Source organism: Odontesthes bonariensis, chromosome 20, assembly GCF_027942865.1.
Source record: "Odontesthes bonariensis isolate fOdoBon6 chromosome 20, fOdoBon6.hap1, whole genome shotgun sequence".
Classification (NCBI taxonomy): Eukaryota; Metazoa; Chordata; class Actinopteri; order Atheriniformes; family Atherinopsidae; genus Odontesthes; species Odontesthes bonariensis.
This window is the reverse complement of record NC_134525.1, coordinates 22048135-22070842: the sequence shown is the minus strand read 5'-3', so window position 1 is coordinate 22070842 and position 22708 is coordinate 22048135. Positions and strand designations below refer to the sequence as shown.

Genomic DNA, 22708 nt, shown 5'->3' with positions numbered 1-22708 from the left:
ATAAAGTATCAAATGTCACAGCACTAATTACCCTGGACACAGACATGTATCTGTCTGTAATTCATCCAAAGGAAACCAAGACACTCCAGACAAAAACATAAAAGAAACTTAAATGAGAAATACAATCTGCGGATGTTTAACTGTAAAATTACTCACTCAAAAAAAGCTGTTGCTTTTTGATGTCTCTTTCTGTTAACACTGTTGTAGCTTATAGTTGATCATTTATTCCACATTTCTTAGGAGTCATTTTAGGTCTCTAATAGTTTTGCATCTTATTCTCGCTGTTTCTCGCGTCTCTTTCTGGGATACACATTATGCATTAGAGGAGTGTAATATTATTAGTAAGTATTTCATTAGTCAACTGTGCAAACTGTTGAAGTCAGATTAATAAAGCTGATGTGGATATATGATTTGCGGTTACACATAGCCTACCTGTTTGAGAGTGTACGCTTCAACTGAAGGCATTTTCTTTAAAAAATTGTTTAAAACACGATAAAATGACGCTAGAAAAGTTGGAAATGAGCAAAAATGCAGGACAAAAAGTGTACTCATGAAAAACACAGCGAAGCGTTCAGCTTTCCGTATTTCTTAATTGAGGTCTCCACCACTCGAGTTTTCGACGGTTGGCGTCATCTCTCTGTCTGAAGACTTCAATACCCATAATGCCTTACAGTCCTGCTCCAGTCATGTGATTTAACTGATGACAAGAAGCAGGCTTCGTCAACAAACATCACTTTGTTGTAACGTTTAGCGGATACCTTGACATGAAGAAAACTTCCCCGGAGATTTAACGTGTATTTTCCAAACATGAATTGATATATAAGAACTACTGTCCTCGGATGAGTTAATATTACAATGGCGGAAGTGGAGGTCCAGGTAAGCCTAAGATGCTAAAGCTAGCTGGCTAATTCTTATGTTTCATATGTAGCCTTATCATGTTAATTATCAGATATTGTTAAACCTGTTTTAAATTGATTAAGTTTGTTATCTAATAATATTGTAGCGTGGAAGACACGAACGTAAGATGTTACCATAGCATTACAATCTTCTCAAATGTGTATTCAATCTACATAAAGTAAGTAAATTCATTAAATAAATGCACCCCTCCTTAAAATCTTGCACCACTGCAAACGTGGGTGTGTTGCTACTATACTATACCTGAACTTGTAATATATTTCTAAAAGCAGCTCAACATATATCTCCTTATAGGAAAGAAAACTTAGTGAGGAATTCACAGATGAATCAGAGGTAAGAAACCTATTATTACATCATCTTGTGTTATTTCTTTCCTGCAAAAAAGAGACAGCGGTAGCAAGAGGTTGAATGGCTTTGTTTGAAGACAAGCTTATAAAGAGAGCAGACAAAACAAATAGGCCGTAAGGTGAACCCCGTTTTCGTTTAGGCTCGCTCCGTGCTCTCCGAACTACATGCCCGTTAGCTGATAAAAATGACCAACTTATTTTGCACATATGAAAAAAGTTTCGCGTCACAGAATCCTGTACTTTTTTTAAACCGAGACGTTTTCTGAAGATATTTTCCGCAGGGCTGAATGACGATTTTGACGTCACAAGACACCACGTGACCGTGCTGGACCAATCACGTTGCCGATTTACGACAACAAACTGGAAAAATGACAACCTGCCTGGTGCTGTCATTATCTAACCTACAGAAAGGAATCTCGCAAAATATCATTTTAAAGTGAACATAAAATAATAATTATCAACGATAATGCTCATTCATGTGTTTCTGAATTGAGCCAATTTAGCCATTTACCATTCAGGTATTCATTTACTGATTTATTCACTAATAACTATACAACACATAACAAAATCAAAACAAGTAGGGCATACACATCAACCGGCATAAACTTATATACATAACCATAATAAAAGGAATGATACATATGGAATAGAATAAAGGTAAAAAAAAAAAAAAAAACGCACGCACACACACATACATTATTCCTCACTGTCAGTGTCAGGGCAGCTGTCATCTTCTTTATCCTCTGTTTCCTTTGTGGTGTTTGAACAGCTGGAACACCTGCACAAGTCTACTTTAGTAATACTTTATTAATCCCAATTTGGGAAATTGTTTTGTTGCAGCAGCATACAGTATATGAAAACAATTAAAGTAGTAAAAAACAAGCAAATAGAATAGAATAAAATAAATATAAAATAAAATAATATAAAATAAATAAAAATAGTGAATAAACATTTGCTATGTACAAATCTACAGTATTTTTTGTTTTTTGTTATTGTTTTTTAGGAGAGACTTCAAGCCTATTGAGGTTGAAGTTCTCTTCCAGCCAGAGGGGAGGTGTTGTATATGGTGATGGCTGCTGGTAGGAAGGATTTCCTGAAACGGTCCTTGTGACAGCGGAGCTGGATGAGCCTGTTGGAAAATGAGCTCTGCTGTCTAACCAGCAGCTGGTGGAGAGGATGGGTGGGGTTATCCATGATGGATAACAGTTTGTTCAGTGTCCTCCTCTCCACCACCGATTCAAATGAGTACAATCTTTTGCTTTACACATGACCTTATTATTTTAGCCTGATAATTTGCCCTTTTGCAGTGCTGGTGGAGGGCATCACTTGTTGGGGAGATAGATAATTCTGGCAAGGCTGATGATGCCATACAGAAAGCTTTGTACCTAGCCTCATTGATGTTTTCTGCGGTTGGCTGATCGTACAAATGGCATACATATTTGCAAAGTAATGCAAATGTAGAGTGGTCCAAGTTAAATTCAGTCCCCAGATTTCTGAAAGCCTTCAGGTAGACATCTTTCTCGCATGCCACAGCAAATGTCTTCTTTTTGCCTTGTGGTGTCACACCCAGTGAATGTATGGATCCCAATCAAGGCTGAACACACACTGGCTCCGAGGGCTGATGACACCTTGGTAATGTCCATTATGCGTGTTCTGTTGCCCGTCCCTGTGAAAAAGTACAAGCTGCATGGCAAATCTTTCTGCAGACTCACAGCAATGACTGCTACATCAGTGTCAGGGCTCTTAATAATGACAGTCTTATGTTCCTGTGCAGCATGTTGTGCATGCAAAAACACCAGTGTCACATTCTTCATGGTCACACTGCAGGTCTTCCACAGCATGAACAGACTGCACACCTTCCAGTACAGTCACACAGTGACATTGGTGTTGCTGTGCTATGTACAAGCTGAGGTTTCTTCCCACTGCTGTAAGATCAGCATGTGGCCACGCATCGTATAAGAACTCAGCAAGTGCTTCTTTATTTGTTCCTTCTGATTCCTTCCATTCCACCTTGTGCAGGTGAAATTCTGTGTTTCCTCATGCTTAACAGAAGATATGTGCATGTAACAAATCTTTCGGTCGAAATTTCGTCTTCTTCGGTACTGCTGGATGATCGCGCTGCTGCTGCGGTGCTGTTTCTGTTTACCAGCTCAGCTGACATACCAGCTATCCGATTCGTCCATTCTGATGACGTCTCAACCGTGGCACCTCTCGCGAGCCAAACTGTTATTACGCCTGCCGAATATGTACATACGCCTTGCCAGGCACTAGTTATTCCTTTAAACGTTGCGAACTAAAAAAGTACTGTGTTCTCAGCGGCGAAACTTTTTTTTAAACCTCAACATAACTCAAATCTTTTTATGAGCTGAAGCGTGTTTGGTTCGGAGAGCGCGGAACAAGCCTGGTGTTCTGAAGGAGTTTTCGAGGTTCACCTTACGGCCTAAAAGGTAAAAATACGATGCAGTTGCACCAGTAAGTCAATATAGAAATCAACTGTATATTGTCAGTGTTGTGTGTGTGCTTGATTCTGTCAAGCCCGGGTGATTTTTATGTATTTATTTTTTTCCAGCTCACATAAAGCTCTGTGCCCACTGAAAGGACTGTAATACATCAACACAGCTTGATCCCTGAAGGATCTTTGTCAGGTTTTGAAAGATGTCAAACACTCATGAATTACAGATAGCTTTCCAGACCCGTCAATATTATAACTGAACTTCAGCATGTTGCAGTACACCTGTGCCTCTGAGAATCACACATGGGCTAAATAAAACATAACATTACACGTCAGCCGGGCAGGAAGTGAAAATTTTCTCCTTAGAAAACTTAGAATAGAATGAATTGTCAGGGATAGACTGTGTTGAACACTCTCAATGTTCTCAACAGGTTAGCTGAGAGCTAAAACATAGCCAAAAAAGAACAAGATAAACCCAGAACTGGTTCTGTTGTGTTGCCTTTCTCATTGCACTGTGTGTTTGGTTCTGTAGGACACAAACTTGATTTTTTTTCTCTGCTTCAAGTCGATGCAAACAGCTGCTAATTTGCTCAGACCATTGCAGTATAAAGGAGCTGTCCTGGGGTTTGCTAGTGTTGCGTTGACAGCAGCTGCACTGAATGAAGCCAGCGAGGGCATGTTTGCTGTGCACTCAGCTGCTCACTGAATAAATGAGCACAGAAACAGTTTGGATGTTGGAAGTTGGGACTCCTTAAAGTCAGAGGCGAGCTCTCAACCACCTTTGAAATTATTGATTCATCAATCAGTCTTTGTCACAAATACTAGACTCTTGGGTCAGACACTAATAGAGATTGTGATTTACACAATATTGAAGATTATATATGTATTGATGAACTGTCCTTTTTATTATTGACAATAAATGTAAACTAACACCTTAATAACACTCAAATAATAATAACACTCTAATCCAAGTATTTTAATGCCGTAGCAAATTAGCAAAGTAGCAAACACAGGACAGGACTGATTTGCATCCACTGTCATATATAGTGGCACAGGAACATTTGTAAACCCCTAAGAATTTCCTATACCTCTGTAAGAATCTTACATTTTTAAACGGGTTCAAAAAGTATATGGAAAGGACCTGATTGAACAAATTAGACAAAAAAATATTGTACTTGGTGATGAGTTCAAGGAAATGATCCATCATTATGTTTCTGGAAAAGGCAAAGGTATGTGATAAGAGGAATCAGTAGTCTGCCACCTATCCGCGGTGCATTTTCTACTGCCCAGCACTAAACAGGGGCCACTCTGTGATTTGGTGGTTAGCACTGTTGCCTCGCAGCAAGAGAGTTTTTGGCTCAAATCCCGGCAGGGGTGTTTTTGCGTTTTGCATGTTCTCACGCACGTTTGCATGTTCTCTCCGGATCCTCCGGGCTCCTCTAACAGTCCAAAAATATGCATGTTAGGTTGATTGGTGATTGTAAATTTAGGTCAATCCTTGCCCCTAAAATGTTCTTTTTGAAAAAAGGTGTAAATTAGTGAATGTCAGAGGAGCTGCTGAACTGTCCCTGTGCTATTTTGAGTTACATATTTGTCATTAAGACAACAGGAAATTGCGTCAGCTCGTGAATATTCTCCCTTGAATATTGCTTTTCTCTCTAAATGATGAACAGTATATAATGCAGTTATCACAAGCAATGGTTCAGTCTATTGTACCACAACTGCCAGCGAGAATCCTTTTTCTTGATTCTCGAAGGCGTTTCATCTCTCATTCGATTGTTTTCTTCAGTTCTGAAGAAACTCTTAAGATCAGATACAGATGATACAGATGCTCTCCACCATTATAATAAAAACAGTCCTGAATGAAGTCGGGAAGCCTTTCGGATGAGAGGTGAAATGTCTTCAAGAATCAAGAAAAAGAAGCCCAGTTGTCCTCATTCAAGCTCTAAGGATGACTATGACCTGGATGACTGACAGACACATCTGTACAGACATCTGTATCTGATCATGAAGGCAGTACAATTTACGTAACATATCTTCAACTTGTGTTGCATATACAAGCGATTGCATTGCCTTTGTTTGTCTGTACATTTAGTCAGATTTGCCATTTCTGATATGTGCATGTTGTGCATCAGACAGATGCAGTTGGTGGCAGGAAGATGCATCATTTTCTTGCGATTAAAGGACTCTCCCTGTTTTTTATTCTGAAAATCTTTTATTAGTATAGTCTAGTCTCTGTGCGCTTAAGGCACAATGAACGGTTCACCTTGTTGGATTTAAACTGTCAATCGGCAAAGAAAAAGGCATAAGTGGTTGCAACATAAAGCCACTTCTGTAGTTGACAAAACAAAAAGCAACTTACAAGAGATAGCAAAAGTTTTAAAATGGGTATTTTCTCTGTGGGGATGAAGCTTGCCTTTGTTGTTTGATACGCCTTTTAAACCCGTGACAAATGCCCTCGCATCAGAAATCTCACAACCAGAATACACAGGAAATAGCCTAGATATGGCGTTGTTGAGTGGGGAAGGATTGTTTTTGAAAATAACATTTTTTCCACGCTATTGTCCCCCACCTCCAACCCAGTAGCACATAATGGCAGACAATGTTTTGAGTTGATGCACCCTCTGGGCAGCCACAGACTGTGCAGCATCGGTTATAAACTGAATTATGAGTAATATTCAGGCTGTGACTGGCTGCAAATGTTGACTCATGCTGGAGAGTGTAACATAGTAGAATACCTTAAGTTTGCTTTATGAAAACAATAATTTCATGTATTTCACTGGGGATGAACAGCACCAGTAAAAGATGGAAAATAGTTTTATTAAGCATTTCATTCAAGGTGATGGGAATTTATCTTTGTGCATAGATCTCCTTATGCACGCATGTCCATGTGTGCACAGTAGCCTCCTGTAATGAGATTAGATACATTTTAGTTACTGCTGCTGAAGACTGTGAAGCAACTGATCTTGTTAAAACGTAGTTTACTTTGTCTATACATAAATGCACAGAGAAAGGAAAATGTAATTTATTATTTTTCAGATTCTTTTTCTTTTTATCAATATTCTTACATTTGATTGATGATATAACTCTATCACGACTAAAGTCAGTTGATTCATATGCAATGAAAATAATAAGCAGCCCCATCGATGTTAGTTTTAGCTTGAAAGAATTAAGATTAAATCGGTCTAAAATTCCATTTTTTTCCTGGGAGTCTTCGTCCTCACTGCCCGTTTTGATAAATCACTACTGTTTTTTTTTCCTTGGTGTTTTAACACCGGCAACTATCAATAGTTGCATTTGTGTCCAGCTGTTTTTTTATGTTTGTATTTGTACATAAAAACAGCGGGATGGAAACACAGAAAACATAAATGAAATATTGAAATACTTCAAAAAGGTTTTTTATGCTCGGAACATGTGGAAAGCTTGAAATATCGATAAATGGTGAAAATAAGCCGAAAGCAGTTTCAACAAAACTCTTTCAAGGGCTCGTAGTTGTACAACAATATTAGTCGTTTAAAAGTATCAGTTTCTGTTTACTGTTCACAGTTTCTGCATCAGGCTTCCCGTCATTTTAATTCAGTCACAGCTTTCATACGCTTGTTTGAGGTTCGAATCTTTTAATTACATCATGTCATATTCCCCTCCTTCTGTAGTTCCTGCGGAAGATTTAACATCACCGACTGCTCATCTAAATGCAACAAACCCTGATAATACCACAACAGTAGTAGATATGTAACTCTCATTTTGCCTATTTTCTAAAACCTCGCTGGATATTTATGATACATACTGGGAAACTAGTTAATCAGTGGATCATTGGAAAGCCAGTGAAGAGGGAATTGTGGCGCTCATGTTTTCATGCCTGTTTTTATGTGCTTTTGCATGTTTGAAAAGAGCAAAATCGAGACCCTCATGTATAAAAAAAAAAAAATAAATAATAATAATTGGTCATTCGAGCCACTTGTAGAGCTGTCACCATCTTGAAATTTTAGTTGACAGTTAACAGTCAACTGAACTAATTGCTTGTTTTATGGAAAGAGACATTGAAAAATAAAGAACTGTAAGCTGTGACATAAAAGCTGCTGCTGTCCATCCAAGTTTGGCAAATGGGATGGTGAATGTGTCATTGTTTTTTTTGAAGGTTAAAGCAATGATCACCTTTGTTCACCACCATTTCTGTTGCAAATCTAACAAGTTGTCTTCTCTAAGTTGCAGGGATTTCCTGTTGCATTTGCTTAAAGTGATAGTTCGGAGTAGATTCACCCTAGGGTCATTTGAACCGTGACATCCAGCCAAGTTGCCCACCCGAAGTTTTTTCGATCTTGACAAAGTATATGCTATATTCTACATGATTTTTTAAGAATTTTTATGTTGTAGAGTTGTGAATTTATTTTATCAGTGGAGAAATTGAGCAGCCTTGCTTTGTTGTCTACAGTAGTAGATCAACCCTCATCTTACATTGAAGCTCCCAGATCCAGGAAGTGACGTTGACGCAGCTTTAGCAGCAGAGAAGCTATTAGGCTTGTGTTGATAATAATAATAAACTCCTGGACTATGTACAAACTTCCAAATGCATTGTTTTGTGATTACAGACCATATTTGTACTACTGTAGGAGTTTGGTTCATGGCATGTGATTTTAGTGTGGTAATTTTGGAGATACTGCCAGGGTCCGTTAGCGCTTGTACTAAGCTATTCGGGATAACTCAGTAACTCAGCTGATGTTCAGCCAAGATCGAAAAAACTTCTGGTGGGCTACTTGGCTGGATGTCACGGTTCAAATGACCCTAGGGTGAATCTACTCCGAACCATCACTTTAAGGATCAAACCGTGCTGTTATTCTCCTCTTGAACTCTAAGAAGTCTAAGACAGTTACTTCAACTTAGGTCTTCTTGTACAATACTTTAGTGCAATATCTCATGTCCTGATGTGCATTATTACAATATCACCTTGACACTTTAACTACAATGTCCCTTTAATCATTGTCATTCATGTCATTTTAATTTTATCGACGCCTTATTGATTTATTTATTTAAATTTGCTAAATATTTAATTTTTTATTTTTTGTCACCCCTTTTGTGTTTTTATTTTCTTTGTGATTCCATTTTCTTGCTCTTCTTTTAATGTACCGCTCTTCGCCCTTCTAATTGCCCTTCGGGGATAAATAAAGTTTTTTCTGATTCTGATTCTGATTCTAATTCTGGTGCTGTGATGTTCAGCTTTGCACCAAATTCAGTGATGTTTGCTGATGATCTTGAGATAAACACTTAGAAAACCATAAAATCAGATTTCTGTCAGTATCATCCAACTGATTTTATAAAAGTGAATACAGACTATTATGACGAATATGCGTATTGATTTTGACCAGCTCAAGTATTTGCAAGGTAATTTAGTGACATGCTTGGCCAGAAGTGCTCAAAACTAAACGGAGTTCCTTTAAGTTGTTGAGGGAGTGCAGAGGATGAAGTTCAGTCACCTTCTCAGTTTTTTCTCTCAAGTTTTTTTGAAAGATCAGGTTTGAAGACAACACAGGGTGCTTGAGATTTTGCATATTCCAGCGCATGGATGATTTTAGAGATGGCTTCCAAACTTTAGTTTTGTAATGAGCACCTTTAAGAAAGCACTCTGGTAAGAGCCACTCTTATTCTTTCGAGCAGGAGGAGGACAGCGAGGAGGAGCCCAAGCTGAAGTATGAGAGGCTCTCCAATGGGGTGACAGAAATCCTTCAGAACGACGCAGCCAGCTGCATGACCGTCCATGACAAGGTAAAGGTGATAATCCACCACTCACAAGGGCATTCCAGCTTCAAGTCCAGTCATCTCCAGATGAGATTTCACTGTGTTTATGTGCACGTTTGAGAGATGTCCTCCTCAAAGTTGGTTTTCTTCCTGTCTGTTCAATCCACAAAGGCAGGCCATTCTTTTCTCACCTTCCCCTGCTTTTCCTCTCAGGGAGGTGCATCAAAAGGCACCATTGTTTCTTCCTCTTTTGATTCCCACTCTTACATATTTTTCGCCCCTCTCACCCTGTTTGTTGAATGGTGATATTTTTAAGAGGGCCACTCTCAGCAAGATGCCTAATCGTCGTGGCACCAGCCGCACACTTGCACGCCTGAGCAGAGCAAAAGTCATACCCAGTTACATCTCCTCACCTGATGTTTTATTAACCACAATTGATTTTAATTTATTTATTTGTTCTTAGAGGATTTGGTCCCTTTACTGTCTTTGACTGAAAACAGACACCATGCCACAGTGAGAGGCTGCTATGCTGAAATTCCAAATTTGATCTGACTGTCTTTTTTTCTTAGGATTTCTTTGCATTTGTACCTTCAGCCATCCAGCTACATGTGTGGTCACACCAGCCCCCTCCCCCTGTGACAAACTCCCACAACCCTAAAGCCAGCGGCAGCATATATTGCCTTATGTTGCCTCATATTTTAAGTGTCTGAATCGGAATTTCATTTGAACAATTCCATCCTGATAAATCCCTTTAAAAGTCGCTCCGCCTCACAAGGTTGAACCTTTTATTTATTTATTTTTGGTTATTTTATTTGGGGAGATTGCAGGGGCTCTGTCTGACATGCTCAGCTGTGCCTGTAAATATAAGCATTTCATTATAGACTGCACTGAAGCATGGTGGGCTCGCCGCACATCCACATGCTGGTCTAGAAGGGAGGGGGATTAGGGGGAGGGCATGGAGCATGGGCTGGGGTGGAAGAACACACACTTAATCTAATGCCAAGAGCCCCCAGTTTCTATAATTTTTTTGTCCCTGTGGAGTCGAACACATACGTACACACACACACACAAACGTGCGCGCGCAAGCAAGCACTTTTGCTGAAGCACAAAACACAGAAACCAGTTGCTGCAATAATAAGTTTGCCGGGCAAGGAGGTGATTGGGTTGCATGGAGAGCATGGGAAGAAGTCAGATGTACAGTGCATTTATTATGCTTAAGCATTTTAATTTGAGGAAAAAAAATACCATTTCACACTGTCTGCTTTAATAAATAGGGCTTTTCCACCCTTTGCAATTTCACAGTTTTGCCTCCAAGCCCACCCAATCCCCTCTCTGTCCATGTCACTGCAGCTCCAGGAAATATATTTTATCCTTTCCCACAGCCTTCATGAACAGCGTTTTTTTATTTTTTATTTAGTAAAATCTTGAATTGGATTCAAGTTTCTCTTGGTTTAATTTACGTTGGTCTCTTTGCAGTTTCTTGCTCTGGGCACCCATTTTGGAAAAGTCTTCCTGCTGGACATCCAAGGAAATGTTACACAGAAGTTTGAAATTGTGAGTACCTTCATATGATCTTTCAGGCCTTTTTCTTGTTTGTGGCTCTTCTGTTGATATCATAAACATTATACCTGCATTACTTAATAGTGATGATAATCAGAGTTGTTTTTTTAAAAAAACATTTAGATCAGCAGACATTGCCAGCGGGGGCAATTGGTAATTCAAAGGGTCGTGCTGGACAGGAGAAACCTTTTCATAGTTCTCTTAACTATTGGAAGCAGTCTTCCCTCTTTTTTTTTGTGCTTGCACCACCGGAAGTACAGCTGATTGTAGAACTCAAATAACTCTTTTTGAAGGGTCTTTTTAGTTCTTATATCAGAGAAAGAGCTAGACTTCTCCTCTTCCTTGGAGAATTGGGGGAAAAGCATACTTTCAACTGAGAAAGACGATTAGCATTATTCTTCAACAAAGAAATGCTGTCCAGTTTCTGGTATAGTTCTCTATAGGAAGCACAATTGTTGACTGCCGTCACAACTAAAACGTACTTGTAGCTGTCAGTTTAGGATATTGGTTGGTCCGAACCCAGTGTGCCTTGGCCGCAAACACACACATAAATTTAGGACTGACAATGTCACAAGACCATATTTCCCCATTGGTTTGTCAGCTACTGTTATGAGGCTTCAAGTTTGGAATTTTGGTCTGACCATCTTGGTTTTTGGAGCTCGACACGAAGTGTCCACATGCTGTCCATTGGGGCGCAGACATGCCAATACCTGTCAGAGCCCTTAGCCCTTAGTAGCAGGTTCATATGCTCCTCACCCAGCAGCTTATTGTTAGATTTATGTCATTGCCTGAAAAAAAACAAAGAATTTGACATCCCTGAGTTTGAGCTGTTGAATTTTGACGTAGTTTCAAAACGTGCTGGTTGGGTTTCAGAAATAAGAAGACTATTGCTGTAGAGGAATTGTAAACTCATGTGGGGTCATGCAGCCATTGCAAACTCAAACGCCTTTTTCTTTTTGCTTTTCCTGGCATTTCACTTAGTTGGGCTAAAATGTCAGTCAGCAGCATTTGGCCAACCACAATGATAGCCACCCCCCTCTAAAGAAAGATGCTGTGATATTGTGTTTCCGCAGAGTTCAGTGAAGATCAACCAGATCAGTCTGGATGAAAGTGGAGAGCATGTGGGCATCTGCTCCGAGGATGGGAAGGTGAGATCTCTGTACTCATCACCACTGGTTACAGATCTCTGGGCCAGCTTCAAAAGAATCACCAATCAGTTTTTTCCATCTTTCATAATTCATATAAACTCATCTTATCAGCCTCAAACTTTATGCTAATGATTTTGGAAGTTGAGGCATTTGGGAGTGAATTTTTAAGAAGCCACTCCTTCCACATTCAGAGCATTAACCTATAGTTTTATCTTCACCATATCTGCACATAAACCCACTTTTTTTTCATGATGTTGGAATTTATAAAAAGCTTGTAACAATTTTGAAAAGTAGGGGAAAAGGATTGCACTCAGATCCGTTGAGCTGTCAGTCAGCCATCAGCCGTTCTATGGATACCCTCTCCATGTTCTTGCTGTTATCTTGTCTCTTCTCATCATTACCACCATCCTTCATGGATTTTGCAGTCAAGATATGCTCTCTGATACCGCCTTCCCCCTACTTCCAGCACTCTGGTGGCAAAAAAACAAGATCTTGTCGCACAAAAAGTGGAGCAGACAATTAAAATCAATGCTACAGGAATTGTTACCCCCACCAGTTCCTGTTTTCTGTTAATCCTTTGAAATCTAACTTAATCCTTAATCACCAGTGCAGTTTAAGAAAAGAGATAGCATCTGAGTTTTTATATTACTACCCCACCTTAAAAACATGTCTCTCTTTTTTGGGGGAGGGGGGCCTTTAACTAAAGGAAAAGTGTGTGTCATGTACTGTAACGCTACATTACAGTTTACTGTTGCAAACTCAAGCTGCGGTCAAGTCCAACATTAGGACCTCTGTTCTAAACCCTGTGGGGGTTCAGAGAATCAGCTTGTCCACTAATTGGTAGCCCAGCGGAGAAGTAGGGAGCCAATCAAAGTCTATTCTTACCACACTTTCCCCCCGCCGGACTCAGACCGTTGCAGAGGCAGCAATTAAAGCAGAAATTTTCACTTATTCACCTTTTCTTGGCATTTTTGCTCTCTTCTTTGTTTCAGGTTCAAGTATTTGGCCTCTATACTAGAGAAGGCTTCCATGATAACTTTGACTGTCCCATCAAAGTAAGTCTTCTTTTCCTGCAATCTTAGCATGAATGTGTTGTGACATAAGCGCTCTTCTAACCAGTAAAATCTTGTTCGCAGGTGGTTTCATTACACCCTCAGTTCAGCAGATCGAACTACAAACAGTTTGTCACCGGGGGCAACAAGGTAGGTTTTAACCATACATTTTCCTTGTGTCATTCTGTGCATTTTATGGCATTTCCTGGTACGGTAATTCAGTCCGATTGTGTCCAGGTGAAACCAATCCCTGTAAAAACCGTGCCATTTTGGCTCGGCAGAAGGCGAAGCCTGTGCCTTTGTCTGGTGTGAAAGGCTCTTACTTTTCTGTCTCTTTCCTGGAGTGCTTTCGGCAGATCTGACCATTTTCACAAAGTGCTGTTCTCCCAACAGTGTTTCAAAGGCAATGCTTTACAAGTGCAGCAAATAGATGTCATTATGAAGAGGGTACATAGTCTTAGGATTTTCAGTCACATACAGTGATCTCTTTGGTAAGAATGCACAAGGTAAAAGATATTTAGGCATTAGATTTGTCTTTTTTTTTCCTCAGAAATTCAGCTTATTTCAACAAACCAGCTACAGTACGATAAACTGCGCTGATGTGGCGTCATTGCACAGCCATCTATAAATAAGGTATACTGACATTTATACAGCGCTGTGAGGAAAAACTTTTCTCTGTGAAACTCCATTATTAGTGTTACTTTGCCATTTTCTTTCAATTGGTGCTGATTCCTCTCAGTTCCATGTTGTGAAGGCCTCCACAAGGTGCCTGTGATGAAAATCAATAAGCCTCAACGGGAGCCACATCCTGTCAAAGGAAATTCAATTTAGTCTCTCCAGTTCTTTTGTCATATCATCTCTTTGTAGAGCAAACTGTTTATTAACATAGCCCAACTGCTGAATTAAAGAGCGTTCTCCAGGCCTCCTTGGTAATATTATGCCCTTTTAAGGGGCGGTTTGTACAACTTTATACGGTATGGACAGTAACAATGCAGAGAATGTGAAAGACAAGCTGCAAAGATGAAGTCATTGTGAGGCCATCAATTCCACACACTGCATTGTGATGAAAAGACAAGCTGCGACACTTAAACAATGCACTGCACATCTGTTAGAAGACGAGACAAGTGAAAACATGGCATGAAAATATAATGAATGAATGAATCTTTTTTTTTTAACTTCCCACCACCTTCAGTTTCTGCAATAAATGGTGTGAAACCTAAAGAAGCTGTAATCGTCATGATGAGTGATATGAAATCATGCCTATATTACAACCAATTTTCAACACTCTCTTTATGGCCCCCAACATAATCTTCTGCTTGCAAGTTTTGTCGGCCATGTGTATCTTTTCAAAACGACTTTTTCCACCAGTGAACGTAAAGCTAATATGAAGCTTTTCTTGCTCTAGTGGAGTCAAATGAACAATTTGTCTTAATTTTCTTTGTGCCAAATTGCTCTGAAGTGGAATTAAGTCTCCACATAAGGGGGTGGAAGCACATTTTACTTCATTATTTGCAGTTTAAGGTAAATTCTTACATTACAAAGCTTCCACATCTTCGTATCAGGCACAACTCCTGACTGCTGGTTCGTTGCAATACGCTGTTCATCCACTGCCCTCTGTAGGCTAGGCTGCTCTACTACACTTTTGCTGTCTGCTTGAAATGCACTCTGAAATGTTAAATGTTGTCTTGATTTCTATGCTCAAGCTGCTTCTGTATGAAAGGAACTGGTTAAATCGCTGGAAGACCTTGCTTCTACATGAAGGCGAGGGCTCAATCACTAATATACAGTGGAGAGCTAACCTGATTGCCTGGGCCAACAACTTGGTGAGTGACAGCCTCATAAGTCCAGACACTTTGCATCTGCAATGCTGAATGTGAGAATGCTTATGTTATGATCCTCCGTTCCCCCAAGGGAGTGAAAATCTATGACATTAGCACAAAGCAGCGAATCACCAATGTGTTGAGAGATAACATCAGCTTGAGACCTGATATGTACCCATGCAGTCTGTGTTGGAAAGACAACGCAACTCTCATTGTTGGCTGGGGTACTTCCATTAAGGTTTGTTTCTTGCTCATTTAATCAGTTTTTTACAGGCACTAGATGATGCAATTCTTAAGTGTCCTCTTCCTATTTCTTCACAGATTTGTGTTGTGAAAGAGCGAAATCCTACTGAAATGAGAGACCTGCCCAGCCGCTATGTGGAAATAGGTATAAGACACGCATGGATTACAGTCATTTTAACCTCCAAATGTTTATAGGTTAAGAGAGAAAAAAATAATTCAAGCTTCAGTACAGTAAGAAATACGGGCCTATGTTTTAAGGGCTGTGTGACTGAGTGTGAGTTGGGGGTGTTAGAAGATGTGGGTGGGGGTGGTTTCTAGAGATTCTTGGAGGTAGAAAGGCACCTCTTTGCTTTGATAGCATTCGGCAGCTTGTTCCACCATCATGGAACCACGAATTAGAACAGTGTGGACTGAGACTGCCTTGTGCATGAGGGTGGCAGTGCCAAACAATGTTCCTTGACAGAAGTGCATAAACCTGTATGAGTGAGTTTAGATAAGTGGGTGCACACCCTACTGTCACTCTGTAGGCAGTACTAGTGACTTGAATGTGATTCAGGCAGCTGTGGATAGGCGGTGGAGGGACATGTTTCCGTTTTGGTTGATCAAACACCAGAATTTCTGCCACGTTCTGGACCGTCTGGATAGTTTTTGCTGCACATGTTGAGAAACCTGCTCAAAGAGCATTTTTGTAGTGGAGGTGAGAGATGACCATGGCCTGTGCCAGTAGGTGGGTGGCGTATTGAGTCGGATACAGCCTAATTTTTCTTATGTTATAGAAAGCGAAAGCGAGATGACCGACAGATGTAACGTGGTCAAAGAAAGACAACTGCTCATCAAACACGACACCCAGGTTTTTTCCTCAGTCGGGTATCTTTTGCGTAGCTGTGAAGCCATGAGACCAGAGGTCCCAGTACAGAGCCCTGGAAAACCTCAGTAGATTAAATTATGCCTATTATGAACATGTAGCATGGCAACATCAAAGGACAGCCTATCTTATATTGCAAAGTTGATGTTGCTCCTTCAACATCATGATTGTTTTGACTCAGGGAAACCATTTGAACCGATGGTTCCCACTGTTGTAATGTCATAACTTTGCGACGCAGTGAAAACGACAGGAAAATACTGCTTGAAAGGCTTTGACAAGTCAGTTTAAATGATAAAGAGTGACAAAGGCCGAGCAGTGAGCAGGCTGTGATAACTCACGTTAGAGAGCCTTTCAGAAAGCCCGAAAGAAAAACCTATCTGATGTGAGCACCTTTTCACGAGAGAGCTGTTTTGCTAGAACTGCCTGAACTGCTTTGTTTGTAGGCAAGGGTTCCTTCTCTCTCTTGCCTACATCACAGTCAGATGCATTTGCATTATTTTTTCCAAGTGACTAATTTGGCAGAACTAAAGGAAAGAATACGTCGCCGTGCCAGATTCTGACCAGTCAATTCACCATTAAGAACAGATTGGGCCATTGGGAAGGAGGTTTTAAAGGGACTAGAGTTTTGAGTTTCAGATGTGTAGTGACAACAGCTTCTGCAGCTGTGTTCAGTAAAATAAAAAACGGTAATGTTAAAGCGTGTCAGTCTCCTCTGGTAGAGCCTCAAAATGAAACGATCTGCCTGTAAATGAACATGATATGGATACTTAAATGATAATGATAATATCAGCACAAATACAGCTAAAGCTGGCTATATCAGTTTTCATCTAAAACCATGTTAATAAGCCAATAAATGATTTTGTTTAAGTTCACTCTGATTTGCTTTCAGACATTTTTTACTGAGCTACAATAATAGCTCTTTAGCTTCCCTGTTTGATTGCTGTACAGGCAAAGGATTTGTTTCACGGGTAACCTTTTTTACATCAATAAATAAGAACAAAGGAACAGTAACGGCTGCAAAATAAAATTAGTCTTAAAGGAGGGAAGGTCACTAAAGACTTGAAATAATGACATCATGTCACCTGTGATATTTTTTCTGATTCTTTCAGTGTCTGCGTTTGAGACAGAGTTTTTCATCTGCGGTCTGGCACCGCTCGCTGATCAGCTGGTCAGCTTGTTCTTTGTGCAGGAAAATGCAGATCAAATGGTAACAGTGACACTTTCAAGCACATTTTTTTTTTTTTAAATACTTAAAGGCAAAGAGTAGTGCCTCATTACTCGTTACATTTACACGCAGGATGAGGAGTTCCGTGCACGGCCTCGTCTCGACATCATCCAGCCTCTCCCTGAGAGCTGCGAGGAGATCTCCTCAGACGCACTGACAGTGCGCAACTACCGGGACAACGAGTGCAGAGACTACCGCCTCGGTGAGACCATAAAAAGCGCCCTCAGAGAAATGTCACGCTGCCTTTTACTGCAGTCTGATTTCATTATGCATCAGCTATCAAATGTCAGCTGTAATGCGCAATACGCACAGCCATAAATGTATTTTCATTAACAGAGCATTCAGAGGGAGAGTCGCTCTTCTACATCATCAGTCCCAAAGACATCGTTGTGGCCAAGGAGCGAGACCAGGATGACCATATTGATTGGCTACTAGAAAAGAAAAAATATGAGGTTTGTGCTGTTGAACTTTCATTGAATGCTGCTAAAGGTTATGGTCCGCATGTGCGAGTTTAATTTTGTGTCCTGTTACTGTGACAGGAGGCACTGATGGCTGCAGAGATCAGCTTCAAAAACATTAAGAGGCACGATGTTCAGAAAATTGGAATGGCTTATATCAATCATTTGGTGGAGAAGGGAGACTACGACAGCGCTGCACGGTGAGTCTCGTGCTGCAGATGTACGCTGAGCAGCTCTATGTGATATTTGAGGTAATGTAACTTTTTTTTAACATCTACAGGATCTGTAGTATAGAAACTTTGTTTTAAGTGCAAAAATTAAATTGATTCATTAAGTGACATTGTAGAAAATAATGATTTTATTTTAGGTAACTATTGGTAATTACAGCTGGTTTTAAAGAACTAAATGTTCGCCTGAGATGAAATCACAGCCCATTTACTAACTTTTTTTCAGAGCTATGGGCAACATGTGAGCTTTCTGTTATTTTATTCTTTTTTATCTACCTCCTTATTCTGGATTCATTCTTACAAGACAAATGTAACCTAAAACGTCATTATTATATAAGCTCTGAAAATTAGACAAAGAGAACCCAGTTGAAAAAATGAAACAAAACTCTTAAATTTTCATTATTGAGCAAAGTGAACCTTTACCATTAACAGTTTAAGGTAAAACTACACCCCGATGTTTTCTGTCAGTAGGATGATGACCAGGCTTGAGCGGGCACTCTGTTTTATTAAAATAACCGGACACTTCTGAGCTAATGAGGCTCATCAGGCTTGAATAGGTCACAAAACTCTCTGTAAAGAGTTTGAACTCCACCCATTCTTGCTATCAAATCTCACATTATACCATCAAACTCTAAAAAAGAAATGACCTTAATCCAAGAGTAAACGTTATCAAAGGACCTGAAGTGAGCAGATTATATTGTGAGATAAACCATCAACATCCCAGAGTTGTCCCTCCATCCCTCCATGTTGAAGTGCAGGACTGATCAACAGTTACTGGAAATGTTTAGTTGTTTTTACTGCTCAAAGATCCTCCAAGAAAAGGTGAGCACCATTTTGCCACTCTTCTATCTGATGATTACGCTCAATATTGCCAAGCTTAATATTTTTCTATCATTTGTTTGAGGGATTTCTTTTGATCTTTTCGAACTTTTTTTGAAAATCCATTATAATAATTAGAGAAATATAGTAAAAGCATGATGGGTTCACAAACCTTTAAGCACTACTGTTTGATATTAGGGTTGGAGAGGTGATGTTGATTTTACTCCAGCATCAAGAAGCATTCCAACTCCTACTGAGGTCAAAAAGCAGGATCTTCTGTTCATCTTTCATTCCATTTAATTTAGGTTTTGCTTTTTTCACTCCAGGAAGTGTCAAAAGGTTCTTGGGAAAAACATGGAGCTGTGGGAGAATGAAGTTTACAGGTTCAAGACCATAGGGCAGCTGAAGGTTGGTCTGGATTTTTCTTTTTCTTTTTTTCATGCAAACAAAGGTCTGTAAATTATACCTGTTATTAACGTGATAATGATTGGGAAATCTGGCACATTCTCCCTGAAGTCGCCTTTTGTTCAGGATCTCCTCTCCAATTTCAGGCCATCAGTCAGTATTTGCCAAGAGGAGATCTGCGTCTGAGACCGGCCATCTATGAAATGATCTTGCATGAGTTTCTAAAAACTGACTACGAGGTACGCCGTCTTCTCTTCATCTTTACTTTCTTCGACAAACCCGGTGTTGCTGTAATCGTTTGCTTAAATGCTTTTTCTTTCTTTCCACAAAGGGTTTTGCCACACTGATCCGGGAATGGCCAGGAGAGCTTTACAATAACATGGCCATCGTTCAGGCCGTCACTGATCACCTAAAGAGGGATCCCACCAACAGCACGCTGCTCACCACCCTGGCGGAGCTGTGAGCGACCTTAACGTATACATTGCATGACTGCTTGGCATGTAAATAGCTCAAAAGTAACATTTCTTTTTAAGAGTATTAAACCAAAAAAAATCTTTTATCCAGAGTATAATTTAGACAAACTGTTGTTAGATTCAGCATGACTCATCTGGTGTCTTCTTCAACACTTAGAATCAGGCCAAATAAATAATAGTAACCTGTAGCCTACTGCTTCGATGCCGCCTCAGGTACACATACGACCAGCGGTACGACAGAGCTTTAGAAATCTACCTGAGACTGAGGCACAAGGATGTTTACCAGCTGATCCACAAACACAACCTTTTTTCTTCAATAGAGGACAAGATCGTCCTCCTCATGGATTTTGACAAAGAGGTAAAAAGAAACCAACTGAAGTCTGTAACGTGGTCTGCACACTAAGATGCTGTTTTTTTCCCCTTGAAGTAATACGCCGTATGATTTTATGTTGTTAGAAAGCTGTTGACATGCTTCTCGACAATGAGGACAAGATATCTGTAAGTGCGCCTGTCTCTCCTGAATTCTTACTCTTTTTCTTATCGAATTACGCTGCCCATTGATGCCTTGTTCTACCCTCTTCTAAACAGATAGACAGGGTGGTGGAGGAACTCGCAGATAGGCCAGAGCTGCTGCATGTGGTGAGTTCGAGTGCACATTTGAAGATCACAGATTTAAACTCTAATGGGATCACTCTGTGAGCTCCGTCAACCTTTTCTCCACAGTACCTCCATAAACTGTTCAAGCGGGATCACCACAAAGGCCAAAAGTACCACGAGAAGCAGATAGGCCTGTACGCTGAATATGATCGACCGAACCTCCTGCCTTTCCTGAGGGATAGCACGCACTGCCCTCTTGAAAAGGTACATGGTGTCCCAGCACACATTCAAGTCATCAAAGTTTACAAAACCTTAACTGTTTTAACAAAACTTTCTGCTTGTGGCTCACACTCAGGCTCTTGAGATTTGCCAGCAGAGGAACTTTGTGGAGGAGACCGTCTTCTTGCTCAGTAAGTCTTTAGGAAGGAACGCCTCTGTATTTAGAAACGAGGGAAACTAATTCAGGTCTTTGCTTCCAGGCAGGATGGGCAACTGTAGAAGAGCCCTGCAGATGATCATGGAGGAGCTGGAGGACGTGGACAAAGCCATAGAGTTTGCTAAAGAGCAGGACGATGCCGAGCTGTGGGAGGATCTCATCTCTTATTCTATCGACAAGCCACGTATGGGTCCTCATCTGCTGACTCACTTGGACTAAAACTCTCTTATTTTCTTAGGCTGCCACTTTAAGTCTTCTTTGTGTATCTTTTTTGCTTTGCTACTGATTCCAGCATTCATCACCGGCCTCCTCAATAATATCGGCACCCATGTTGATCCCATTCTGCTCATCCACCGCATAAAGGAGGGCATGGAGATCCCCAACCTCAGAGATTCACTCGTGAAAATCCTCCACGATTACAATCTACAGGTTAGTCATCTTCTCTTCGAATAACCTTTTTATGGCTCTTGTTTGGCTTACGGATTAAGTAACCTGACAAATAACAATGAGCAGTGATCACCTGTAAACCACACTGAAAAATCCTAAAGTTCTTTCAAAAAACATTTTTGTTATTGACATTTTTCTTTCTATCCATATTTATCCATATTAATTTTTTTTATCAGATCGGGCTGCGGTTAACACCGAATATTTGTACCATATTTTTTAAAGTTTCAGTTCTCGTATTAGTTTAACGTGATTATACCTAGAAGTTATTTGGTTATTTACGCTATTGTTTATCAACCATCTTTTTTTTTCTTTTCTTCTTCCTCTTCTTTCTAAGATTCTTTTAAGAGAAGGATGCAAGAAGATCCTGGTGGCCGACTCGCTCTCTCTACTCCAGAAGATGCATCGAACACAGATGAGAGGAGTCAGGGTCGATGGTGGGAGCGTGTTTTTGGACGTTTATTGCGAGAGCAGTGAAGATTAATTACACGAGACTGAACTGATGTGGGCATTTGTTCTCTTTATTCTTTCAGAGGAAAACATTTGTGAGTCTTGTCATGCTGCAATATTACCCTCAGGTGGGTGGCTGATGTAGCTGCAACCAATTTTTCTAATGCTGCATTTAAAAACTATCCTTATTTGCCGATGTTTGCTTCACGTGTTTCAGATATGGCCAGACCCTTCAGTGTGGTGGTTTTCCACTGCAGACACATGTTTCACAGGGAGTGTTTACCCTCTTCAGGGACGGTAAGCGACATCAAACTCACACCATCTCTTACCTATGCAGTTATCTTATCTGCGGATCTCCTACATAATGAGGTTGTTCTTCACCGAGACTCCTGTGCCTTCTCCCTCTTTGCCGTTTCAGATTCCCGGAGTGCAGTTTTGTAACATCTGCAGTGCGAAGAAGCGAGGGCCCGGAAGTGGAATCCTTGAGATGAAAAAGTAACACCGTTTTATGCAATCACAATGTTGTTATTGATGCTTTTTGTCTCCTTTTCTTATTGCCTCCACAGTGCTTTAATCAATGATAATCACTTTTCCTCAGTCGCTGAACTCCAAACTTGCAAAAATGCTAAACATTTCCATTGGACCCTTGCTCGTATATTTATATCTAACAACTGTGAAGTGCTGTGCTTGTTCCGCTTGAAACTAATGCGATTTGGTGGTGAAAAATAAAATTGGATAAAAGCTGTGTCTGTTTTTTTTTTTTTATTTGATTGTTATTCATTTCTTCTCCTTATTACAGTTTATCTCATTCCTGACAAGTCGATCAGGTCAAAATGCACAAATATTTGCTCTGAGCTGTGATTAAATGACCTTTGTTTTGGGACATAAAATGAAGTGAATCAAAAGTTATTCCTGTCGTGAAAAGGCTGGGAGAATTTCTTTTTTTCAAAGATTCCATTTAATATTCTCAAGGAGAAAAAGAAAATCAATTTACTCATTACTGATTGAGATTTTTCATGCCATTCACTGTGGTATGAAT

The 22708-nt window shown here is 40.1% G+C and overlaps 1 protein-coding gene across 2 annotated transcripts; it reads left to right on the top strand.

Moving 5' to 3' along the window:
* Positions 1-677: 677 nt before the first annotated feature.
* Positions 678-22414, top strand: vps41 (VPS41 subunit of HOPS complex). Of its 2 annotated transcripts, XM_075452223.1 has the most exons (28): positions 678-876; positions 1210-1248; positions 9367-9474; positions 10924-11001; positions 12081-12155; positions 13148-13210; positions 13292-13357; positions 14911-15030; positions 15119-15265; positions 15349-15415; positions 17245-17342; positions 17433-17562; positions 17697-17812; positions 17900-18018; positions 19191-19272; positions 19416-19508; positions 19601-19728; positions 19956-20100; positions 20199-20240; positions 20331-20381; positions 20466-20603; positions 20695-20749; positions 20819-20959; positions 21068-21204; positions 21557-21656; positions 21753-21797; positions 21887-21966; positions 22088-22414. In XM_075452223.1, exons 1-28 carry the CDS (start codon positions 856-858, stop codon positions 22166-22168), a joined length of 2565 nt encoding a protein of 854 aa, XP_075308338.1. In that variant the 5' UTR covers positions 678-855; the 3' UTR covers positions 22169-22414. The 2 variants fall into 2 exon arrangements, with proteins under 2 accessions (XP_075308338.1, XP_075308339.1); XM_075452224.1 differs by lacking the exon at positions 1210-1248.
* The last annotated feature ends 294 nt before the right edge of the window (positions 22415-22708 follow it).

Bases quoted from the DNA above. Each gene is read 5' to 3' on its own strand.
- vps41 (XM_075452223.1), top strand. From the start codon at position 856: ATGGCGGAAGTGGAGGTCCAG. The intron at 17,343-17,432 runs GTAACAGTGACA...ATTTACACGCAG, and splicing joins AGGAAAATGCAGATCAAATG to GATGAGGAGTTCCGTGCACG. The intron at 20,604-20,694 runs GTACATGGTGTC...GCTCACACTCAG, and splicing joins CGCACTGCCCTCTTGAAAAG to GCTCTTGAGATTTGCCAGCA.